The following is a 22540-nucleotide window of genomic DNA, read 5'->3' as shown; positions in this document are numbered from 1 at the left end:
TGCACCAGTAATATAACAACCCAGGCAATCCCATAGCACTGCTGCACCAGTAATATAACAACCCAGGCCATCCCACAGCACTGCTGCACCAGTAATATAACAACCCAGGCCATCCCACAGCACTGCTGCACCAGTAATATAACAACCCAGGCCATCCCACAGCACTGCTGCACCAGTAATATAACAACCCAGACCATCGCATAGCACTGTTGCACCAGTAATATAACAACCCAGGCCATCCCACAGCACTGCTGTACCAGTAATATAACAACCCAGACCATCCCATAGCACTGTTGCACCAGTAATATAACAACCCAGACCATCCCACAGCACTGCTGCACCAGTAATATAACAACCCAGACCATCCCATAGCACTGTTGCACCAGTAATATAACAACCCAGGCCATCCCATAGCACTGTTGCACCAGTAATATAACAACCCAGACCATCCCATAGCACTGCTGCACCAGTAATATAACAACCCAGGCCATCCCATAGCACTGCTGCACCAGTAATATAACAACCCAGACCATCCCATAGCACTGCTGCACCAGTAATATAACAACCCAGGCCATCCCACAGCACTGCTGCACCAGTAATATAACAACCCAGGCCATCCCACAGCACTGCTGCACCAGTAATATAACAACCCAGGCCATCCCACAGCACTGCTGCACCAGTAATATAACAACCCAGGCCATCCCACAGCACTGCTGCACCAGTAATATAACAACCCAGGCCATCCCATAGCACTGTTGCACCAGTAATATAACAACCCAGACCATCCCATAGCACTGCTGCACCAGTAACGTAACAACCCAGACCATCCCATAACACTGTTGCACCAGTAATATAACAACCCAGACCATCCCACAGCACTGCTGCACCAGTAATATAACAACCCAGACCATCCCATAGCACTGTTGCACCAGTAATATAACAACCCAGACCATCCCATAGCACTGCTGCACCAGTAACGTAACAACCCAGACCATCCCATAGCACTGTTGCACCAGTAATATAACAACCCAGACCATCCCATGAAACTGCTGCACCAGTAATATAACAACCCAGGCCATCCCATAGCACTGTTGCACCAGTAATATAACAACCCAGACCATCCCATAGCACTGCTGCACCAGTAATATAACAACCCAGACCATCCCATAGCACTGCTGCACCAGTAATATAACAACCCAGACCATCCCACAGCACTGCTGCACCAGTAATATAACAACCCAGGCCATCCCATAAAACTGCTGCACCAGTAATATAACAACCCAGGCCATCCCATAGCACTGTTGCACCAGTAATATAACAACCCAGACCATCCCACAGCACTGCTGCACCAGTAATATAACAACCCAGACCATCCCACAGCACTGCTGCACCAGTAATATAACAACCCAGACCATCCCACAGCACTGCTGCACCAGTAATATAACAACCCAGACCATCCCATAGCACTGCTGCACCAGTAATATAACAACCCAGGCCATCCCACAGCACTGCTGCACCAGTAATATAACAACCCAGACCATCCCACAGCACTGCTGCACCAGTAATATAACAACCCAGACCATCCCATAGCACTGTTGCACCAGTAATATAAAAACCCAGACCATCCCATAGCACTGCTGCACCAGTAATATAACAACCCAGACCATCCCATAGCACTGCTGCACCAGTAATATAACAACCCAGACCATCCCACAGCACTGTTGCACCAGTAATATAACAACCCAGGCCATCCCATAGCACTGTTGCACCAGTAATATAACAACCCAGGCCATCCCATAGCACTGCTGCACCAGTAATATAACAACCCAGACCATCCCATAGCACTGTTGCACCAGTAATATAACAACCCAGACCATCCCATAGCACTGCTGCACCAGTAATATAACAACCCAGACCATCCCACAGCACTGCTGCACCAGTAATATAACAACCCAGGCCATCCCATAGCACTGTTGCACCAGTAATATAACAACCCAGGCCATCCCATAGCACTGTTGCACCAGTAATGTGTTAAACGTCACTGTGGGACTACAGGGGAATGGTCCTATTAAAAATTACAACCATTAAAATAACATAAAATTGATCAGAAATACAGTGTAGACATAGTTCATGTTTTAAATGACTAAATTGCTGGAATATCTACATAGGTGTACAGAGGCCCATTGTCAGCAACCATCACTCCTGTGCTCCTGTGTACTACTCCCTTCACAGAACAGCGCAAACTGGCTATAACCAGAATAGAAAGAGGAGTGGGAGGCCCCGGTGCACAACTGAGCAATAGAATAAGTACATTACGGTGTCTAGTTTGAGAAACAGACACCTCACAAGTCCTCAACTAGCAGCTTTATTAAATAGTACCCGCAAAACACCAGTCTCATTGTCAACAGTGAAGAGGCGACTCCGGGATGCTGGCCTTCTAGGCAGAGTTCCTCTGTCCAGTGTCTGTGTTATTTTGCCCATCTTAATCTTTTCTTTTTATTGCCAGTCTGAGATATGGCTTTTTCTTTGCAACTCTGCCTAGAAGGCCAGCATCCCAGAGTCACCTCTTCAAGTTAGTTTTTGTTGAACCTGTAGACATCTAAATACATTGGAAGCCATTCTCATTCAGTTCAGGCACAGAGAGTAGAAAGGCCATGGTTACATCCTAAATGGCACACTATTCCGTATTTAGTGCACTACTTTATGGGTTCTGGTCAAAAGCAGTATACTAAAATGGGAATGGGGTGCCATTTGGGACGCAAACATTTTGTGGCTCAGTTGACTAATCTCTGCTAGACCCTGATTGCCAGTTCTGCTAGGGAGATAAGGATACCTCCTGGACTTCTTTTTAAGAGGTTGAGCAAATAACTCATGTTTATCTCATAGTGGACACTCCACCTCTTGGCTAAATGCATTGTTTGAGTTGACTGGCTGACCAGAAAAAATCCACTGATCTTTTCCAAAAAGATTTCCAGGAAAACATTGGACTAACTTTTCATTTTATGAAAAATGTATACTGTCATGAAATAATCAATATAAAAGTTAATTTACATGTTTTGATATGTCTGGTGCAAGTCATAACATCAAAGAAAAACATACACAGAAACAATACTTTACTTTGCACAAACATCGATACCGGCGTTTACATGTCTCTAGTTTAAGATGTGCATATTTGCATTGTCATCATCTTTTCAAATTGGGTTTGCTGAGGAAAACATGGTTTAAATATACAGTACATACATTCAATTTCCACATTTCAATCCACTTAGTGGATCAAATAAGCCTCACGTTTAATGGCGACAAATTGGTCATCATTTCTCCTCAGTAGAATTTACCAGCTCAGCAGGGCCAGGTTTGGGTCTGGCTGGGGGAAAGGGAAATGAGGTGAGAAATAAACCGCTTCTGCATCCCAAATGGCACCCTATTCCCTATATAGTGCACTACTTTTGACCAGGGCTGATAGTGGATGAAGAGGGGATGGTGGACAAAAGAACCTGGTGGGCGAAAAGATAAGAAAATTGAAAAAGTCAGTCATCACCACCACCACCACCAGTGTATTCTGTTCATCAAAGTGGAAATATCCACAGTGTGCTGCAAAGATGCTGTTAGACTTTCCATTTTGATCTCTGTATAGGATATGGGGCTCCCTTCCCTTGATGGATATGGGGCTCCCTTGCTAAGTGAACAAAATATATATTGTTCTGCAAGAGGTGATATCAGTTAAGCCTTGTTCATATTGGCAGTTTGAAGTGACTCAAATCCTATTTTCTGGCATATCCAAATCTGTTATTTTTCCTGCAGTCTGAACAGCCAAAATGCACATGGAATCTAATATTTCAAGCAAATCTAATTCCTGGCCATGCGCCTTGTGCCTGAATCGGCAAATTTGATTTATTTGCCCTCAAGTGGTTTTTAAACTGCTATTTGGCATACCTTGTTGCTTGCTAGCTATTCTGTTGACAGTTTGCCAAGAACATGTGGTAGCTAACTAGCTTGTTAATTGATTATAAAACAAATGAGTGAATGTGATAGAAAGCTAAACAGCTAGCTAGCTAGTTCAGTGCTGTGGCTAGCCAAAATGACTAGTTTTGAAAGTTGGATCATCTTATCCTTTGAGGCTTTAAAAGTTTTCTTATACTATGATTTTGAACATTCAAAACAACTGGGGAACGACATTGGCAGGCATTGTTGTCTCCTTAACTTAACTTGTTACATAACTTCTGAGTGATAGTAAGCACAATCACCACCACCAATCATCCTACACCACTGTGGACACACCTGTAGTTACTATGACAACCAGTGTAGCCATGTCAGCAAGCTGTCTGAACACGCAAAAATCGGATTTGGTCACTTGTAACTTCCTGTTTGGACAGCCTGTAAAACAGATTTGAAAAACAAAACCAGCCTTAGGACTGCACAGCTGATTCAAATGATCAACTCACCATCAAGCTTCAAGTCGTATTTATGTATTCATTTGTGATGCTATCATTGATATGATCATGTTATTGTCACATGCTACACATGCACATGTGTGTGCACATGCATCTATCCAATGTTATCATGGTTTGTTATAAGATATATTATTTTGGATGGTACGTTAAACGGGAGTCTGCAGCTCACTGCCGTGTGCCAGAGGAGAAGTCAGGCAGGATGTTTCAAGGATGGGGTCCAATAACGCAGCAAGAGAGGCAATCCGTGTGCGGGAGATCTTCACCTCCTACTTCTTCAAAGAGGGTGTTGTTCCCTGGCAACACCATAGACCACACTATGCACAACACATTGTAATAAGAGTATTCTTCCATTTACTTAGCTATGTCAACTGCAGTTATTCAATTCCCAGTTTCTCTCCTTTGATGTCTACTTCTCAGGTGAGGGTGCTGTTTAGGTAAGGTTGTGATGTCTGTACAAAAACAAAACAGGCTATTTTAAGTCTCCCGTATATAAATGTTTTTGAACAATTACACACCCTATAACCCACACACTGATGTATCAATCTGATTTATGGCTTGTTGTGCAGTAAGCAAGCTCAGGTGTATAACTGTGAATCATTCCACCTTCAAAGAATAACTTCATGAGAATGGAGTACTTTATGCTTTTCAGTATAAAGTACTCTGCAGCCACTTAGTGTGGACACCAGGTGAAGCCACAAACACAGATTCTTGTTGAACACAATCTCTTTAACTACCTTATTTTTTCAATAACAGTCTCTCTCCTTTACTTCATCCCTCTCCCCCATTCTCCCTAAATCCTCTAGGTTATATCAGCTGTGTTGGTGAGCCCCTCCTGCATCTGAACTGGCTGACACATAGAGGGCGCAGCATGATCAGAGGTGAGAGGTCACTTGGTTGGGTCAACAGGAAGTATTATTAAAGAGATACTTTACATTGAAATACAGATAGAGATGTAGTAGTCCCAGATTTAATGATCCAAGGTCAGTTTTGCATTTCACCTCCTGATTATGATGACTGACAATGTTAGAATAAAAAAAAGGCTTATACATGATATCTCTTTCCATCTGTCTCTCGTCTTCAGGTATGTTTTGATGTGAGAGAGGATGCCAACCCCCAGTCCCGTCATCGCCACCTCACACGCTCTTAGGATAACCTTCGGGCAAACTGGAAGCCCAAGGCTGGTTAGGAGACATCGCTAGAGACACTATTATGTAATTGTGATGAACTGAGAGAATATTAGGGTAGCACTGTGATTCATTAATCATATGCTGTCTTCCCTGCTCCTATGTTCTTACTTCTTTCCCTTTCTGTCTTTTACACCTCTCTCGCCACCACTTTCTTCCTTTGTTTTTATAATGCACACCAGATGTGCACTTGAACTTGTATTTATAATATAATATGACAATTATAATATTTATAATGCATGTATTATGTGTTTATAATATTTGGTTAATTAACTTCTTTCAATAAAGCATTCCACATTCTCTACTGGTTGAAATTAAATCTCTCATTTGATGAAATACTACACCTATCCTGTGTTCTCAGATCAATGCAGATGAAGGAAATTAGATATTGTGATGAACTGGTTTTAGAGTATTGACATGATGAATATGAAGTGTAGTGTACTGTTTTCTTTTTATTCTGTTTCTGTATATTTGAATTACAAATCAGCCTTTACCCATTAAATCATGTTTCTAGTCTATTGCATAGTTACAATGTGTAATGTCCCAGCACCAGGATTGGTAAATACTGTTAAAGTGTATAATTGTAATACATACATGCAGACACAGCATCATTCAAAGACTGGAATTTGATACTCCTGGTATTGGTTATGACTGAAAAAGAATGTCTCACAGACATTTATCCCTGAACTGCACCTTTATTTGCCAAGGTAGAGTACATCAAAACAACTTGCACCAATTCTGTGCTTTTTTCCCTCAATCCAGTTTTTCCCATTGCAGTGAGGTTCAGTCTCCATGGAACCACGAAGGTTCATAAGGAAAGAACAAAGTGTTATTCAACTTGAGTATGGTGAAGAGGTGAAGCAACACATTTTTTCAGAGCATGAAGCTCGTCTCCTATCTGTTAGTCCCCCAACACTAAAAAAACTTCCCATCCAGATCTTTCCTGAAGCCTATTTACCTCTTTGATCACTTTGTTGCATATGTTGATGAGAGGTGATGGAACAATCGTCTGACAACCTCCTCTTATTTACCTGTGAACAGCCTCTCTGAGGAAACCAACACAGTCAAGTAACATGAATGAAACTATGAAACTGACACAATTGGCTAGGCTACTGTCTGCCAAATGTCTGCATCTCCACTGAGAGAGTGACATCAAATGAAGGGGGGGACGGGGGGGACACAGCCAGTCTGTCATGGTTAGGAGCCAAAGTGAGTTCCGTGGGCTTACTTTGATGCCACTTTTCCCAGACTCAAGTAATACATAATATACAGCAAACTATTCATGTAGTTGTGATGTTTGTTGTTCACAAACAGGTTGTTCCCATCAGCGGGAATCAGAGAAACAGGAAGAGAACTTCATGATAATATTCTCAGAGAGAGAAGGAGCCATATGTCACCCTAGACACATCAACAGCGGACACTATTAGTTCAGTTTGAACTGGTTATGTACCAGACATTACACAATGAACATAGCTAATGAATATTAAAAACTTCAGAGAAAAAATGGCTTTCCAGTTTAGTTGGTATTTAAGAGAAAAATCAGGGGCTTTGAGCTAGGATCAGGTCCCCTCCTGTCCATGTAATCTTGTTGATTGTGATCTAAAATGCAAAACTGATCCTAAATCAGCAGTCCTACTCTGAGACGCTTGACACATACAGTCCTGGATCTTTTTTTAAAACAGCCCACCCATATTATATGCGGTCATAACTTTGGACTAGAGAGGAAAATATCTCATAAGGTCCACTCAACCAGAGGCTCAGGCTGGGTGATTGTTGTAAAAACTAGTCAAGCAGTGAGATGTCTGATATCTGAGCAAACCCTCACTGTGACAGGCAGATCACACACATTCTGATCCTCAAATCAATCATACAGTATATCAAATCATAAACAAATACAGACAAAGGCCGTTCAAAACCAAACCTTATATCAAAGAGCTCACAAACACTTGGAACTGAATTATGAAAATGTTTCCTAAAACATATGGTGATGGGAATTTCATTGTAATATGGGATCATAACAATGGCATACTGTGGCACAAATCTGTGGCTCCCCGTTGATACAACAGATGTGAAAATGGCCCCATTTCAACTAGTAACACCAATGACTGTTTGTCTGTCTCTTCATCAAACCAAATACTATATTTCCTCTAATCTATGTTGCCTTGTAGTAGAGTGAGCATTTTAACAAATGGCGTGGCAGGTAGCCTAGTGATTAAGAACATTGGGCCAGTAACCGAACGGTTGCTGGCTCAAATCCCTGAGCCAAATAGTTGAACAATCTGTCAGTGTGCCCTTGAGCAAGGCACTTAACCCTAATTGCTCATGTAAGTCACTCTGAATAAGAACATCTGATTAAATGTAGCTTTTAATGTCAGTGGAATCAATCAATAAGAAAGACTTAATTTAACCTTTTTTCTTTTTGCAAAACAATAGCACTCTCTCATACGATCTACTCACTGTCTGGGATAACATATTGAGGATAATGTTATGGGTTTCTTTACTACAGCAATGGTTAATGAATAATACAACAAGTTGTTGAGTAACAGCAAATACAATAAGAGTTCAAGTCTGTTTCAGTTATCGTCTGTTACAGTGGACAGTAATAATTACAGCTTTATTACGTCAATATAGATTTAAAGTTGACTGGTTTCCCTAATGCATGAAATAAGATTAAAACATTTCTCTTGTGCTGATTCACAGACAGATCAGACAGTCTGTCTGGCCATCAGTATTTTTGAAAGCATGCAGACTAGTTGACTGAACTTATGTCTGGTTTCACTGCAACTTCACACAACCAACACAGCTAAATGCAGACCTGACATTTTAACACTGCAATCATATAAAAAGCCTTTGTCTCCCTCCCTCCCTCCCTGTCTAGACCTGATGTACTCACTATACAGATCTGTAAACAATGCAGAAGTAAATCTGCATGTTGACTTGCTCTAGTAATGGTTTTGTGTTTCTGATACTATACCTTTATATAGCAGCCCAATCAACAAATATGGATGCAAATCATAATACATTTTGTTGAAGCAACAGATGATAGAAAACAGCTGTTGTTCCATGTTGTTCCATCATGACAATCTGTCCTGAATTTAGGACATTGCACAACTTTCCCAAAGAAACCAAGTACAGTATATAGCACTGAATAGTCTCTAGTCCCTGCATGGTGTATATACTGTAACGTGAGAGTCTGATCAATTTCCCATGAAAATGGTAAGTAATTTACCAAATTAACAGTAACTTCTGTCAATCATCAAACCATTATTGTCTTTGAAGAAAACTTAGATGATGTCCAAGGAAAGTTCCAAGGCCATACATTTGTCTCATAATTTGCATGTTTGTATACTCAAATGTTTACCGCATCTGACTGGGACTGCTTTTAAGTATTTTGAAGGTAGGAAAACACTCTTTAAGAATCCATAGCAACATAATACATAATTGGTCATACTGGGAATAAGGGTTTTTGTATGGATCCTCCTCTGACCAAACATCCTATTGGCTCTTTCTTGACGAACACTGTAAGGATGACATTCATCAGAAGAGCAATATACACCCACGTCCACAACCCTACTGTAAAAATATATACATTAAAAATAGCTTAACATTTTAGTTAAATCATTACAGCACACTACCCCAATAGAATGCCACTGGTTAGGCATGATGTGCTCTATGTTCAGCTGGCGTTAAGGCGGCGCTAATGTCAACATGTGAGGTCTTTAAATTAAAAACGTGTGCCAATTTCAAGCAGCGCTACTCGTGATAACTCACCAAAGGCTGGTCTTAGCGGTAACGCAATTGGTTATGGTATCGATTTTGCCAGTGGAGGCGCACAGTAGCCTATTCAGTAGCCTATAACCAATGCTTTATTAAAATATCACAAGCAACAAAACTGTTAGACATTCCCGTTTTTTCATTATATTGGATATTATTTTTGTCCATATGTAGCTTCTGTGGACTCATTAGGCATATGTGTGATGCCCATTGAATGGAAGGTGTCCGTTACTGTAGGAAGCCTGTTTAGGAACATCAAGTTATTACAATAGTCTGCTTATTGTTTTTCCTTTATCATTTACTTAAAATGTGACAACTTCAACTTTCATCAGTTGAATTTAACTGTCAAATGGCGGGAATTCTGCTATCGTTGGTGCTGAATCCGCTTGTAGCCTAGGCTATTTTCCTGTTCTTTTGTTTACGTTTTACGTGGCTAACTCACTAACAGCCCATATCAACGGCGATGGTAGACTAATCTTATTACAATGTTTGGGGCAATGTCCAAATGTTCATGGCTCAAGCATGCAGTGCATTTTCGAAATGCGAACGCAATGACGAATATTTCCATGTTGAAGCCAATAAAAAAAACTAGATTAGCAACATGTTTGTTATAACTAGGCCTATTGTAGGGTTACTGTGTACTATTTAAATTAATAAACGTCATATTTAGAAATATTGTTGTTGTTTTGTTTAAAAAAACAGATGGATTGCTTTTTGTTAATTAGAAAGATTCATGGGTTTATGAGAACATGCATTGGTCGAGTGCAATGCCATTCCGTCTGCTATTTCTGGAGAAGTGCAAATATGATCTATGGTTCCATGATGTTTATAAAACGTACAATTTTGGAGCAGTATAACCATAGAGATCCTATTAAATCAGCCTGGTCTCATACATTAGATGTAATATAGTAAACTAAAGCCCCGAGACACTCAAATTAGTATGATATGTTAAGTTTGTTATGGTTTCATAAGACAGAATGTTACTTAATGCAAAAACGAAAAAGTAGGGTTGTTGGTCAGGGTGGATGGGTTGGCATATAACGGCAATGTCTATCAACCTAAAGGTTACAAGTTCAAATCTAATCTTGGACAACTTTAACATTTTTGCTAATTAGCAACTTTTCAACTAGGCTACTTACTGCTTTTTATCTACTTTGCAACTACTTAGCATGTTAGCTAACATTTCCCCTAACCCTAACCTTAACCCTCGCCCTAACCCTAACCCATAGCCTAGCTAACTTTTGCCACCTAACCAACTAGCTAGAATTCGTAACATATCATACGGTTTGCAAATTTGTAACATATTGTACATTTTGCTAATTCATAGCATATAATACGAATTGTAATTCAAAACATATTACACAAAATAGGTGATGGATATCCACAAATTACTACATCACAGGAGGTTGGTGGCACCTTAATTGGGGAGGACAGGCTAGTGGTAATGGCTGGAGCGGAATAGGTGGAACGGTATCAAACACATAGACACATAGTTTCCATATGTTTGATGCCATTCCATTTGCGCCGTTCCAGCCATATTATAGCCATAGCATACCACCCTGCATACCACTGCTGGCTTGCTTCTGAAGCTAAGCAGGGTTGGTCCTGGTCGGTCAGTCCCTGGATGGGAGACCAGATGCTGCTGGAAGTGGTGTTGGAGGGCCAGTAGGAGGCACTCTTTCCTCTGGTCTAAAAAATATCCCAATGCCCCAGGGCAGTGATTGGGGACACTGCCCTGTGTAGGGTGCCGTCTTTCGGATGGGACGTTAAACGGGTGTCCTGACTCTCTGAGGTCATTAAAGATCCCATGGCACTTATCGTAAGAGTAGGGGTGTTAACCCCGGTGTCCTGGCTAAATTCCCAATCTGGCCCTCAAACCATCATGGTCACCTAATAATCCCCAGTTTACAATTGGCTCATTCATCCCCCTCCTCTCCCCTGTAACTATTCCCCAGGTCGTTGCTGCAAATGAGAACGTGTTCTCAGTCAACTTACCTGGTAAAATAACGGTAAAATAAATAAAAAAATAAATAAAATTATGAGCCGTCCTCCCTTCAGCAGCCTCCACTGTACTACAGACTATAAGAAAAATAACATACTAAATGGAGTGTCTCGGATATAGAATAGAATAATATGAAATACTCTGAGACCAAGTTGATTACATTTGTATTCTAATTCCCAATTATATGAGTATAGCATAACAGTGAGTGGACATTCACCCTTTCTCTTTATATTGGATCTTGGTCCAGCTCCTGAGAAAAGTTTGGATGTGCGTAAAAACCCCTCCATAGTCTAAGTTGCCTTGTCTGCATTATACGCCCAAAGGGAGCAATTATGGTGCCTGTAACTGTAGACATAGTCTCTTTAAAACAATGTTTTTCCATATTGAAACAATGCAATTAGAACAATGTGGACTGCAAACATGTTTAAAATATTTAGCAAATATTGGGCAGGCTAATAAACAAACTAGGCTATAACAGACTAACATTCAAATTGGAGTTGATGACAACGCTATACATGAAAGACTATAAATACACAACTTGAAGAAACTACATATTTAGCCATGGAGCACGTTCTGATTGGCCAGTGAGGGGCCAAGCCTTACACACCCACAACTTGTTAATTTATCAAAACTCCCTTCGAGCCACCGCCAGCTACTGAGGCCATTATTCCAGTTGTGAAGAATATTTCTGACATACTCCAGGACCTATAATTATATAAAAAATTATAATAAAATATAAATATTGTTGTATATCAACAATGACAAGACCCGGGGTCTGACAACTTGGATGGAAAATTACAGAGGATAATAGCGGATGATATTGACACTCCAATTTGCCATATCTTCAATCTAAGTCTACTAGAGAGTGTGTGCCCTCGGGCCTGGAGAGAAGCAAAAGTCATTCCCCTACCCAAGAATAGTAAAGCCCCCTTTACTGTCTCAAATAGCCGACCAATCAGCCTGTTACCAACCCTTAGTAAACTTTTGGAAAAAATGTGTGTGACCAGATACAATGCTATTTTAAGTAAAAAATTGACAATAGACTTTCAGCACGCGTATAGGGAAGGATGTTCAACAAGCACAGCACTTACACAAATGACTGATGATTGGCTGAAAGAAATGAATGATAAAAACTTTCAACATTATCGATCATAGTCTGCTGCTGGAAAAATGTATGTGTTATGGCTTTACACCCCCTGCTATATTGTGGATAAATAATTACCTGTCTGACAGAACACAGAGCGTGTTCTTTAATGGAAGCCTCTCCAACATAATCCAGGTAGAATCAGGAATACTTTTTTCAATCTTTACTAATGACATGCCACTGGCTTTGTCTCTATGTAGGCGGATGACTCAACATTGTACACGTCAGCTACTACAGCGACTGAAATGACTGCAACACTTAACAAAGAGCTGGGTGGCAAGGAATAAGTTAGCCCTAAATATTTCAAAAACTAAAAGCATTGTATTTGGGACAAATCATTTACTAAACCATAAACCTCAACTAAATCTTGCAATGAATAATGTGGAAATTGAGAAAGTTGAGGCGACTAAACTGCTTGGAGTAACCCTGGATTGTAAACTGTCATGGTCAAAACATGTTGAAACAACAGTAGCTAAGATGAGGCGATGTCTGTTCATAATAAAGTGTTACTCTGCCTTCTTAACAACACTATCAACGAGGTAGGTCCTACAGGCCCTAGTTTTGTCGCACCTGGACTAAATCAAATCAAATCAAATTCTATTTCTTACATACACATGGTTAGCAGATGTTAATGCGAGTGCAGCGAAATGCTTGTGCTTCTAGTTCCGATTATGCAGTAAAATCTAACAAATAAACTTACAAATTCACAACAACTACATTATACACACAAATACACACACATGTAAAGAGATGAATAAGAATATGTACATATAAATATATGGATGAGCCATGGCGTGCGGCATAGGCAAGATGCAGTAGAAGGTGTAAAATATAGTATATACATATGAGATGAGTAATGTAGGATATTTAAACATTATTAAAGTGGCGTTATTTAAAGTGACTATTGATACCTTTATTAAGTCTGTTTATTTAAGTGGCCAGAGATTTGAGTCTGTATGTTGGCAGCAGCCTCTCTATGTTAGTGATGGCTGTTTAACAGTCTGATGGCCTTGCGATAGAAGCTGTTTTTCAGCCTCTCGGTCCCAGCTTTTTGCACCTGTACTGACCTTGCCTTCTGTATGGTAGCGGGGTGAACAGGCAGTGGCTCGGGTGGTTGTTGTCCTTGATGATTATTTTTGGCCTTCCTATGACATCGGGTGCTGTAGGTGTCCTGAAGGGCAGGTAGTTTGCCCCCGGTGATGCGTTGTGCAGACCGCCCTACCCTCTGGAGAGCCTTGCGGTTGAGCGTGGTGCAATTGCCGTACCAGGCAGTGATACAGACCGTCAGGATGCTCTCAATTGTGCATCTGTAGAAGTTTGTGAGTGTTTTAGATGACAAGACAAATTTCTTCAGCCTCCTGAGGTTGAAGAGGCGCTGTTGCGACTTCTTCACCACGCTGTCTGTGTGGGTGGACCATTTCAGTTTGTCCGTGATGTGTACGCCGAGGACCTTAAAACGTTACACCTTCTCCACCACTGTCCCGTCGATGTGAATGGGGGGGTGCTCCCTCTGCTGTTTCCTGAAGTCCACGATCATCTCCTTTGTTTTGTTGACTACTGTTCAGTCATGTGGTCAGGTGCCACAAAGAGGGACTTAGGAAAATGACAATTGACTCAGAACAGGGCAGCACAGCTGGCCCTTAAATGTACACGAAGAGCTAATATGAATAACATGCATGTCAATCTCTCATGGCTCAAAGTGGAGGAGAGATTGACTTCATCGCTACTTGCTTTTGTAAGAAGTGTTGACAATTAAACTTCTAGCACACAGCTCGGACACCCATGCATACCCCACAAGACAAGACATGTCACCAGAGGTCTCTTCACAATCCCCAAGTCCAGAACCGACTATGGGAGGTGCACCGTACTACTTAGAGCCATGACTACATGGAACTCTATTCCACGTCAGGTAACTGATGCAAGCAGTAGAATCAGATAACAAAAAACAGATACAAATACACATGTTATGGGAACAGCAGGGATTGTGAAGAGACACACACACAGGTACAGACCCACGCTAGCACACGCGTACATTGTAATATTGTTGAATGGTTTTATTATACATGTTGTATTGTAGATATGAAGTGGTTTAATATTGGTATATGATGTACTGTTTTATCATTTAAATGTTTTATTTCACTAGTCCTGCATGTTGGAGCTCAAGGCCTAAGATGTTCACTGTACCCTGCAATCACACCTGCAACCCTGTACATGTGACTATTAAACAATCTGAATCTGATCTTTTGTTTTATGTGTGATGTAAGTGCATTAATGTGTTTGGACCCCAGGAAGAGTAGCTGTTGCCTTGGCAGCAGCTAATGGGGATACCTAAAATAATGCAGCACTAAGATTTACCTTTGCATTAGGTAGGTTTGTTAAAACAGAGCCCTGTGAAACCAAGGCAGCATCCCAAACAGCTCTGGTCAAATGTAGTGCACTATATAGGGAGCAGGGTTCCATTTGGGATGCATCCTTGGTTTCACAGGGCTCTGTTTTATCTGTGATGTAAATGCAAAGGTAAATCAGGGAATAGGGTGCCATTTGGGATGCATACAATGTATTCACCCTGTGTATCATTATATACTCTCCCATTAATTCACCTTGAGTAGCAAAAGGTCAATAGATCGTAAATGGAAGGGAATAGGCTTAGGCACTTTGAATGAGCATAGGTTTTAATATAAAACCCCTTATGAAATAATCTGTAGCATGTTCTGAGGATTAGTGTGTCCAGAACAAACGGCTGTGTAATCCTAAAATGTGACCTGTTGCCAAGAGGACAATAGAAATGATTGTCAGGGCTTTCATGAAAATGAGAGTGCATTTAAATAACAGGAGATGGAGGCAGAGAATTGTCAAAAGCCATTTTAATTGTTTATATTTTTGTATATATATATATATATATATATATATATATATATATATATATATATATATATATATATTACAATTTATTTAATATCCGAAACATACAATATACTTGCAGTGAAGCCACTCAACAACTACACCACACCAGTCATCCAACAGACTCCATTTAGAGTGACACAGAGAAGCAAGGGCACGTCGACAGATCTCCCACCAGGTCAAAACAACAGGCACCCGAACCCTCCAAGATCCCCCCACAGTTCCCCAATAGCTGTCCCTCAACCATCCAAGACCCCTCCCACAGTCCCCCCTCAAGAATAAAAATACAAAATAAAACATTTTCTTTTTTACAAAAAAGACAATTAATTCCATTCACCACACCCAAGAACCCCCCAATGCACCAACAGCCAAGAAAATGAACTAAAGAGAAAAAAGAAAACGACAAAAGAAAACATCAAACAGCATTGCAAAAAATATATAAATAAAAATAAATAAATAAACTAAGGACATCAAGGACAACTACAATCATAACAGCAATGCCAACTCTATATGTTTGAGTGCATGTCTGGCACTACGTCCGTCTGTGTATGCGTCTATTTGAATAAGAGTGTGTGTATATGCATGTGTACAAACACCTGCCCGGCATCAGCCTCAGGCAAACCAGCATTAGTTGTAAAAACACTGCCCCTCAGTGTCATTCAAACTTACTTTAAAAAAAACGTTTTTTACATTATGAAGGTGCTCCCGAGTGGCGCAGTGGTCTAAGCCACTGCATCTCAATTCAATGTAAAATATATTTGTTTTTTATTAAAGTCTCATGCAATGTAGGCCTGCAATGACCACCACATATAGGCTACTGTAGGCTATATCATAGAAATCAAAAGCTATTTCCATGTGAAAATGTTATGGGATTTGCTCCATTTGTTTTGTTGGTAGGCCTACATTATGCTCAAATAGCCACAATAGCCTATTGGCAACTGTCTAAAACTGTAAGGGTACAGCCTCAGTGTTCACTGTAAACGTGTGCCGGCAGTTGCACACTGCAGTACCTGGTTCGAATCCAGGCTGTATCACATCCATCTGTGATTGGGAGTCCCATAGGGCACCGCACAATTAGCCCAGCGTCGTTTGGGTTTGGCCAGGATAGGCTGTCATTGTAAATAAGAATTTGTTCTTAACTGACTTGCCTAGTTAAATAAAGGTTAAATAAAAAAAATGAATGGTTTGACATTAATTAATGATCTTTTACTTAGTCTGTAAAACCATGGGCCAAATAGGTGACTGTAAATTGCATTGTTTTGTGATTACAAAATACAATGGATTATTATTACTACACCAGAGAATTAGACAGTGTAGGCTACCCCTCTGCCTTTTGGCTTATTTGCATATTCAAACCTGTTTGAAAATACAACACTGCCCCTTTAATTAAGACACACTTTTTACCTGACGGGTTTTTCAAAGACAGCTTGAAATGTAGACTATACGTTTTGTGCTCTTGTAGGAAGCAGTAACTCCCTATTGCTGACCTATAATTATTCATAACTGGGCTAATAACTTGCTAACTATCAAAGAATATCAACAAATGTGCACACGCTTGGTTTTGCGCTGTGACCTGAACGGATCTGAAAAGCGCATTCACTCGCGTGTGATTGAAAGACCGCTCGTGGGCTACCCCAGCCAATAGAATTCTACCCCTTTGTGCTCTGGCTCTGCCTACAACAAAATCAATCTTGGAAAGTTAGATTTGTTTTGGTTTGCTGCATTGAAAATGGGCTGATATAATGTCGATTCGATCACAGATTTTTCTGTATTTAAATAGTGCAAATTAAAGGGGCGAACTCAGTGAAGTTCAATCTCTTACGTCTCTGCGCAGCATGGCATTTCTTGTTCGCGGCAGTACTGGAGGAAGTGCGCGATCGCGCACGCGCACAGTTTAGCGCGAACATTGCTTACAGTATAACAATATGAGAATCAAATTCATCACAGTGCATTTTTTTTGTTGCCTCCAACATGAGATACATTTATACAGTTCTTATATCACTTTAATCCTTGTGGAAATGAGTTGTGCTGCACAGGTGATTCGTTTCACGGAGATCCTATTTGTAATCATGTATGTAGATGACATTTTACGGCCACTGGCAAACCTTAGCATAAATAACATAAATATATTCACAATAACCATCAGTGACAAATTATTCCTGCGTTTATTTCGGGCAATAGGCTATGATTTTTAGCCTACAAAGGCACCCTCAAGGCAAACGTTATAAACAAATGGTATATTGTTTGATCTTCTGTCCACATTCAACTCCTTGCAACAACTCATAATTTGTCTACTGACCTTTTCTTGTCGACCTCCTCCTTCTCCTTTTGAACTGGCTTCTCAGCTCACAATCTGAAGTTCCCACAGTTCGGGTGCTGTTTCCAAGAACCGCAGCCATGAGGCACAAGAATAAACTCCTACAGTGGCCGTGGAAGGCTTTTCCCTTGTTGAGAACTGGTGAAATGAGAAGCGGAGACTTTCCAAGTAAAGTACCGGACTATTTCACTGAAGCGCGGTAGTGATATGTGTGAGTTTTACCGCCGTTATCTCCCTGCTGCTGTTTTGGGGGGCCACCTACATTCTTGCTGTGACAGCCTTTTTATAAAGTGACATCATTTAGACTGGATAGGAGAACCAGCACACGCTCGAAGGGTTTAGCACTGTATTTTGCTCTAATGCGAAGTGATGTGTGCTTTGTTCCCCTGTTCAAAATGAACAACAATATGCATTAAACATAGTTTTATGTGCAAGAACGCAACACATTTATGCTGTTTTTGGGGGGGAATATGCGCAATTGCACATATCCTCAGGATAGCGCAAGTGTATTCAGGGTTGGGGAGTAACGGAGTAGAGTAATGGATTACAAAAAAACAGTAGCTGTAATCCGGTACATTACCAGCAAAAATATTGTAATCAGATTACAGATACTTTTGAAAAACTAGATGATTACTTCGAGGATTACTTTTAAATTCAGAAAGGAGGTTTGCAAAAAAATATGACATGCAAATCAGCATTGAAAAAAATGCACGTTTAAGTTTGTTGCACCTGAGGGAGTCTGACCACAAATCAGAGAACACTATGATGACACACAGAATGGGTTTGATGGATCGCGGGAAAAGAGCAGGAATAAGCTTTTGTAGGCTACAGTCCATGCTATGTCTTCCAATGTTACGACTGCTGTCGGCATCCAAAGATGATCCAACTTGAATAGACGCTTGGAGGTAAGGATGACAGCAGTGGTGTGGTCTACGGCGATACGGATATCACTTATTATTGATATCTACATAGCGCATTGATGTGAATCACACTGCTGCTCTCCCATTTAGCTATTTGCGCCTTACAGATTGTGGTTGTTATGGATGGCTGTTCACAAATCTAAATGTGTATTTGAACCCAATAATGGTTGAAGCTGCCTATCAATCAATGTTTTTGAAACCAGTGGACAGCCAGTGAAAAATGGCTCTTGCAACAGCTGCACATTGCGGGATCACAGCCTATGGAATAAAAGTGGGGCTTTTATTATTGCTCAATCTAATTCATGCTGATAAATAGTTTTAATCCATAGACCTAATAGACACATGTTTAAACTCGCACACTTTTGATAGATTATAGGGGCAATATGTACTTGCTACATCCATTTTGGACTTAAAAATTCAAATAGCCACCCTTTGCCTTGATGACAGCTTTGCACACTCTTGGCATTCTCTCAACCAGCTTCACATGGAAAGCTTTTCCAACAGTCTTAAAGGAGTTCCCACATATGCTGAGCACTTGTTGGCTGCTTTTCCTTCACTCTTCGGTCCAACTCATCCAAAACCATCTCAATTTGGTTGAGGTCGGCTGATTGTGGAGGCCACGTCATCTAATGCAGCACTTCATCACTCTCCTTCTTGGTAAATTACACAGCCTGGAGAGAGTTTGGTCACTGTCTTGTTGAAAAACAAATAATAGTCCCACTAAGCTCAAACCAGATGGGATGGTGTATTGCTGCAGAATGCTGTGGTAGCCATGCTGGTTAAGTGTGCCTTGAATTCTAAATCAATCACAGACAGTGTCACCAGCAAAGCACCCCCACACCATAACACCTCCTCCTCCATGCTTTACGGTGGGAAATACACATGCAGAGAGCATCTGTTCACCCACACGCGTCTCACAAAGACACAAAGGTTTGAACCAAAAATCTCAAATTTGGACTCTAGACCAAAGGACACATTTCACAGGTCTAATGCCCAATGCTTGTGTTTCTTGGCCCAAGCAAGTCTCTTCTTATTATTGGTGTCCTTTAGTAGTGGGTTATTTGCAGCAATTCGACCATGACGGCCAGATTCACACTGTCTCCTCTGAACAGTTGATGTTGAGATGTGTCTGTTACTTGAACACTGTGAAGCATTTTTTGGGGCTGTTCTTGCCATAATATGGACTTGGTCTTCTACCTTGTCACAACACAACTGATTGGCTCAAACGCATTAAGAAGAAAATGAATTCCACAAATGTACTTTTAAGAAGGCACACCTGTTAATTGAAATGCATTCCAGGTGACTACCTCATGAAGCTGGTTGAGAGAATGCCAAGGGTGGCTATTTAAAGAATCTCAAATATAAAATATATTTTGATTTGTTTAACACTTTTCCATTGATTCTTGAAGAATATAACTTATAAATGCCTCATGAGACCCCAAAAATATAAGCTTGTTTTACTCCAATGTTTGTAAACATTGTACATGTAATCAAACACTGTATAGCCTCATAACATGGTTAAAACAATAATTTAGATATCATGGATGGTCAGTTGTTGCATCCATAGCTCTGTCTATTTAAACAGCTGCATATTATCAAGATGTCAAAGTGTCACCAACAAAAAGTAAAAGAATAGGCAATGCAGCATATGGCATTCCTTTTTCACATGTAAATAGCACTTTTCAGTAGTGGTCAAAGCATGCCATTCCATGAGCGCAGCATATATTTTTCCAACTCTAATTAATGAGCCCAATCAAATCATAAACAACAGAGTTGTGCTGGCTAATAAGTCCTTAGTTTTGGGATTATGCTCAGGTAAAACAATTTGGCTAATCTATACTTCCATATTTCCAAGTCTTTTTCTTGAAGATCAAGGGGTATAGCATATATTGGAATGACTGAAATTCTGATAGACTTTGGGTTTTAATGTAAAGATATAATTGAATCGTATTATTATATGTAGTAGAAAGCAATGGGTTAGAAGAAGCCTACATAACCAACCCATAAAGTAAAATGTAACATCCATATATGGTCAGCTATGTAAACTTTAACATTGATTTATCCTGCAATAGATGTGGTTCAATTGGTAACATTCATCTTTGTCTTCTTCTAATGCCTCTTAAGGGGAAAGGAATCTAAAAGTAACTGAATGTAATCAGATTACGTTAATGAGTTTGGGTAATCCAAAAATTACGTTACAGATTATAATTTTGGACAGGTACAGTAACTAGTAACTGTAACGAATTACATTTAGAAAGTAACCTACACAACCCTGAGTGTATTGTCTTTATATGCCCGAAATGTCAAAAGAGTCATGACTATTATTTTCTCTTACAACAATCAAGTGACCATCCATTCAAATGAATTAACACATGACATGTAAATAGGCAACTGTTTTCATTGATAGTTTCAAAGTTTAGCCCCTCTTCCGGTCATGGAAACTCAGGCTTAAGGCAATCATATTTGCTTTCCTGCCTGAATCATGCATTGCAAACAGTCATTATCGTAATGGTGGAACCATTACCTGCTATCATTTATCCGCAGCTTTAAAAAACCACATCCATGAAGAATGCTGAAGCAATCACTTTTCAGTGGACGCATGTTTGAAGGTGGTTCATGCAATCCTCAAACTCATGTCATTTGTGTCATAATACCTATTTTGAATAATCCTCCCAATAAATACCATTCAAACTTTACTTTTAATTAACAGGTGTTTAATCCCTGCCAGTCACATACCATTATTGTCCTCAGAATGATAATGATCATAAATCATATCCCAATTATTGTTCCAATTATGGCACACTTTGTACACAGGGATATAACAATACCATATCAATATCTTTCTAATTGTGGCTATCATATTTGTTTCAGTTCCAGCTGTATGGAGAGGAGAGATGCAGGTTCAGGTTGTTTGGGTGCTGACTATAACTATAAGCCTCCTCGAGAGGATTAGTTTGATACTGTAACCTCCTCCTTTATCTCTGCCTCTGGCTATGTGCCTGGGGGTTTGTTGTTGGGCCCCTTGGAACCCTTTTTCCAGATAACATTTCACCTCACTGCCTTTGTGTGTTTTTAGTCTCTACCACAGGAGATTGGTAGCACCTTAATTGGGGAGAACAGGATTGTGGTAAGGACTGGAGCAGAATGAGTGGAATGGTAACAAATAAATCAAACACATGGTTTCCAGGTGTTTGCCATTCCATTTGCTCTGTTCTGGACATTATTATGAGCCGTTCTCCCCTCAGCAGCCTCCTGTGGTCTGTACCCCACAGTTCCTTTAGATACTGAGTCACAAATCTCACCCTATGCCATATTTAGTGCACTATTTTTGACACTTCACTCTGAAGTGGTCAAAAGTAGTGCACTATATAGGAAAAGGGTACCATTTGTGATGCAACCCATGTCTCATCTCACCCTGTCCCTCCATTTCCATCCCAAAGTTGGGACTTATCCTTGTATACTGAAATTATTCCACATGGACACAGACCGTAAGAGAGGCACAAGTATTTTTCTCCACGCCATAATGATTATTTTAGCTGTTGTTTATATCTGTGTCCTAAATGGCACCCTACTCCGTATAAGCCCTTGTAAAAGGAATGCACTACGTAGGGAATAGGGTGCCAATTGGGACACATACAATAGCTCAAGCAGTGACATGCCTGCAGATATCAGCCAAAGGGCCACATGAGAGGGCCACATGAAAAAGGGCCACATGAGAGAGTTCTCAAGATTGCATTATTAGTTAAGGTTCTGTGTGTGGTTTGAATAAAATGGGGGATGCACAAACATGAACATAATGGCAGGTTGATCCACTGAATGGTAACAGTAACATTGCAGAAGTTTACAT

The 22540-nt window shown here is 40.3% G+C and overlaps 1 protein-coding gene across 1 annotated transcript in view; it reads right to left on the bottom strand.

Moving 5' to 3' along the window:
• Nucleotides 1–18076, bottom strand: part of LOC129823977 (double-stranded RNA-specific editase B2-like) — a 37371-nt gene extending 19295 nt beyond the window's left edge. Inside the window, exon 1 of the mRNA XM_055883177.1 lies at nucleotides 17756–18076. Coding sequence (XP_055739152.1) covers nucleotides 17756–17855 — 100 coding nt within the window. The 5' untranslated portion in view covers nucleotides 17856–18076. The remainder of the gene's footprint in view (nucleotides 1–17755) is intronic.
• Between the last annotated feature and the right edge of the window lie 4464 nt (nucleotides 18077–22540).

The sequence above is a fragment of the Salvelinus fontinalis genome, chromosome 26, assembly GCF_029448725.1.
Source record: "Salvelinus fontinalis isolate EN_2023a chromosome 26, ASM2944872v1, whole genome shotgun sequence".
In the NCBI taxonomy this organism is placed as follows: domain Eukaryota; kingdom Metazoa; phylum Chordata; class Actinopteri; order Salmoniformes; family Salmonidae; genus Salvelinus; species Salvelinus fontinalis.
The sequence above is the reverse complement of the archived record's forward strand: the minus strand, read 5'-3'. Positions and strand labels throughout refer to the sequence as shown.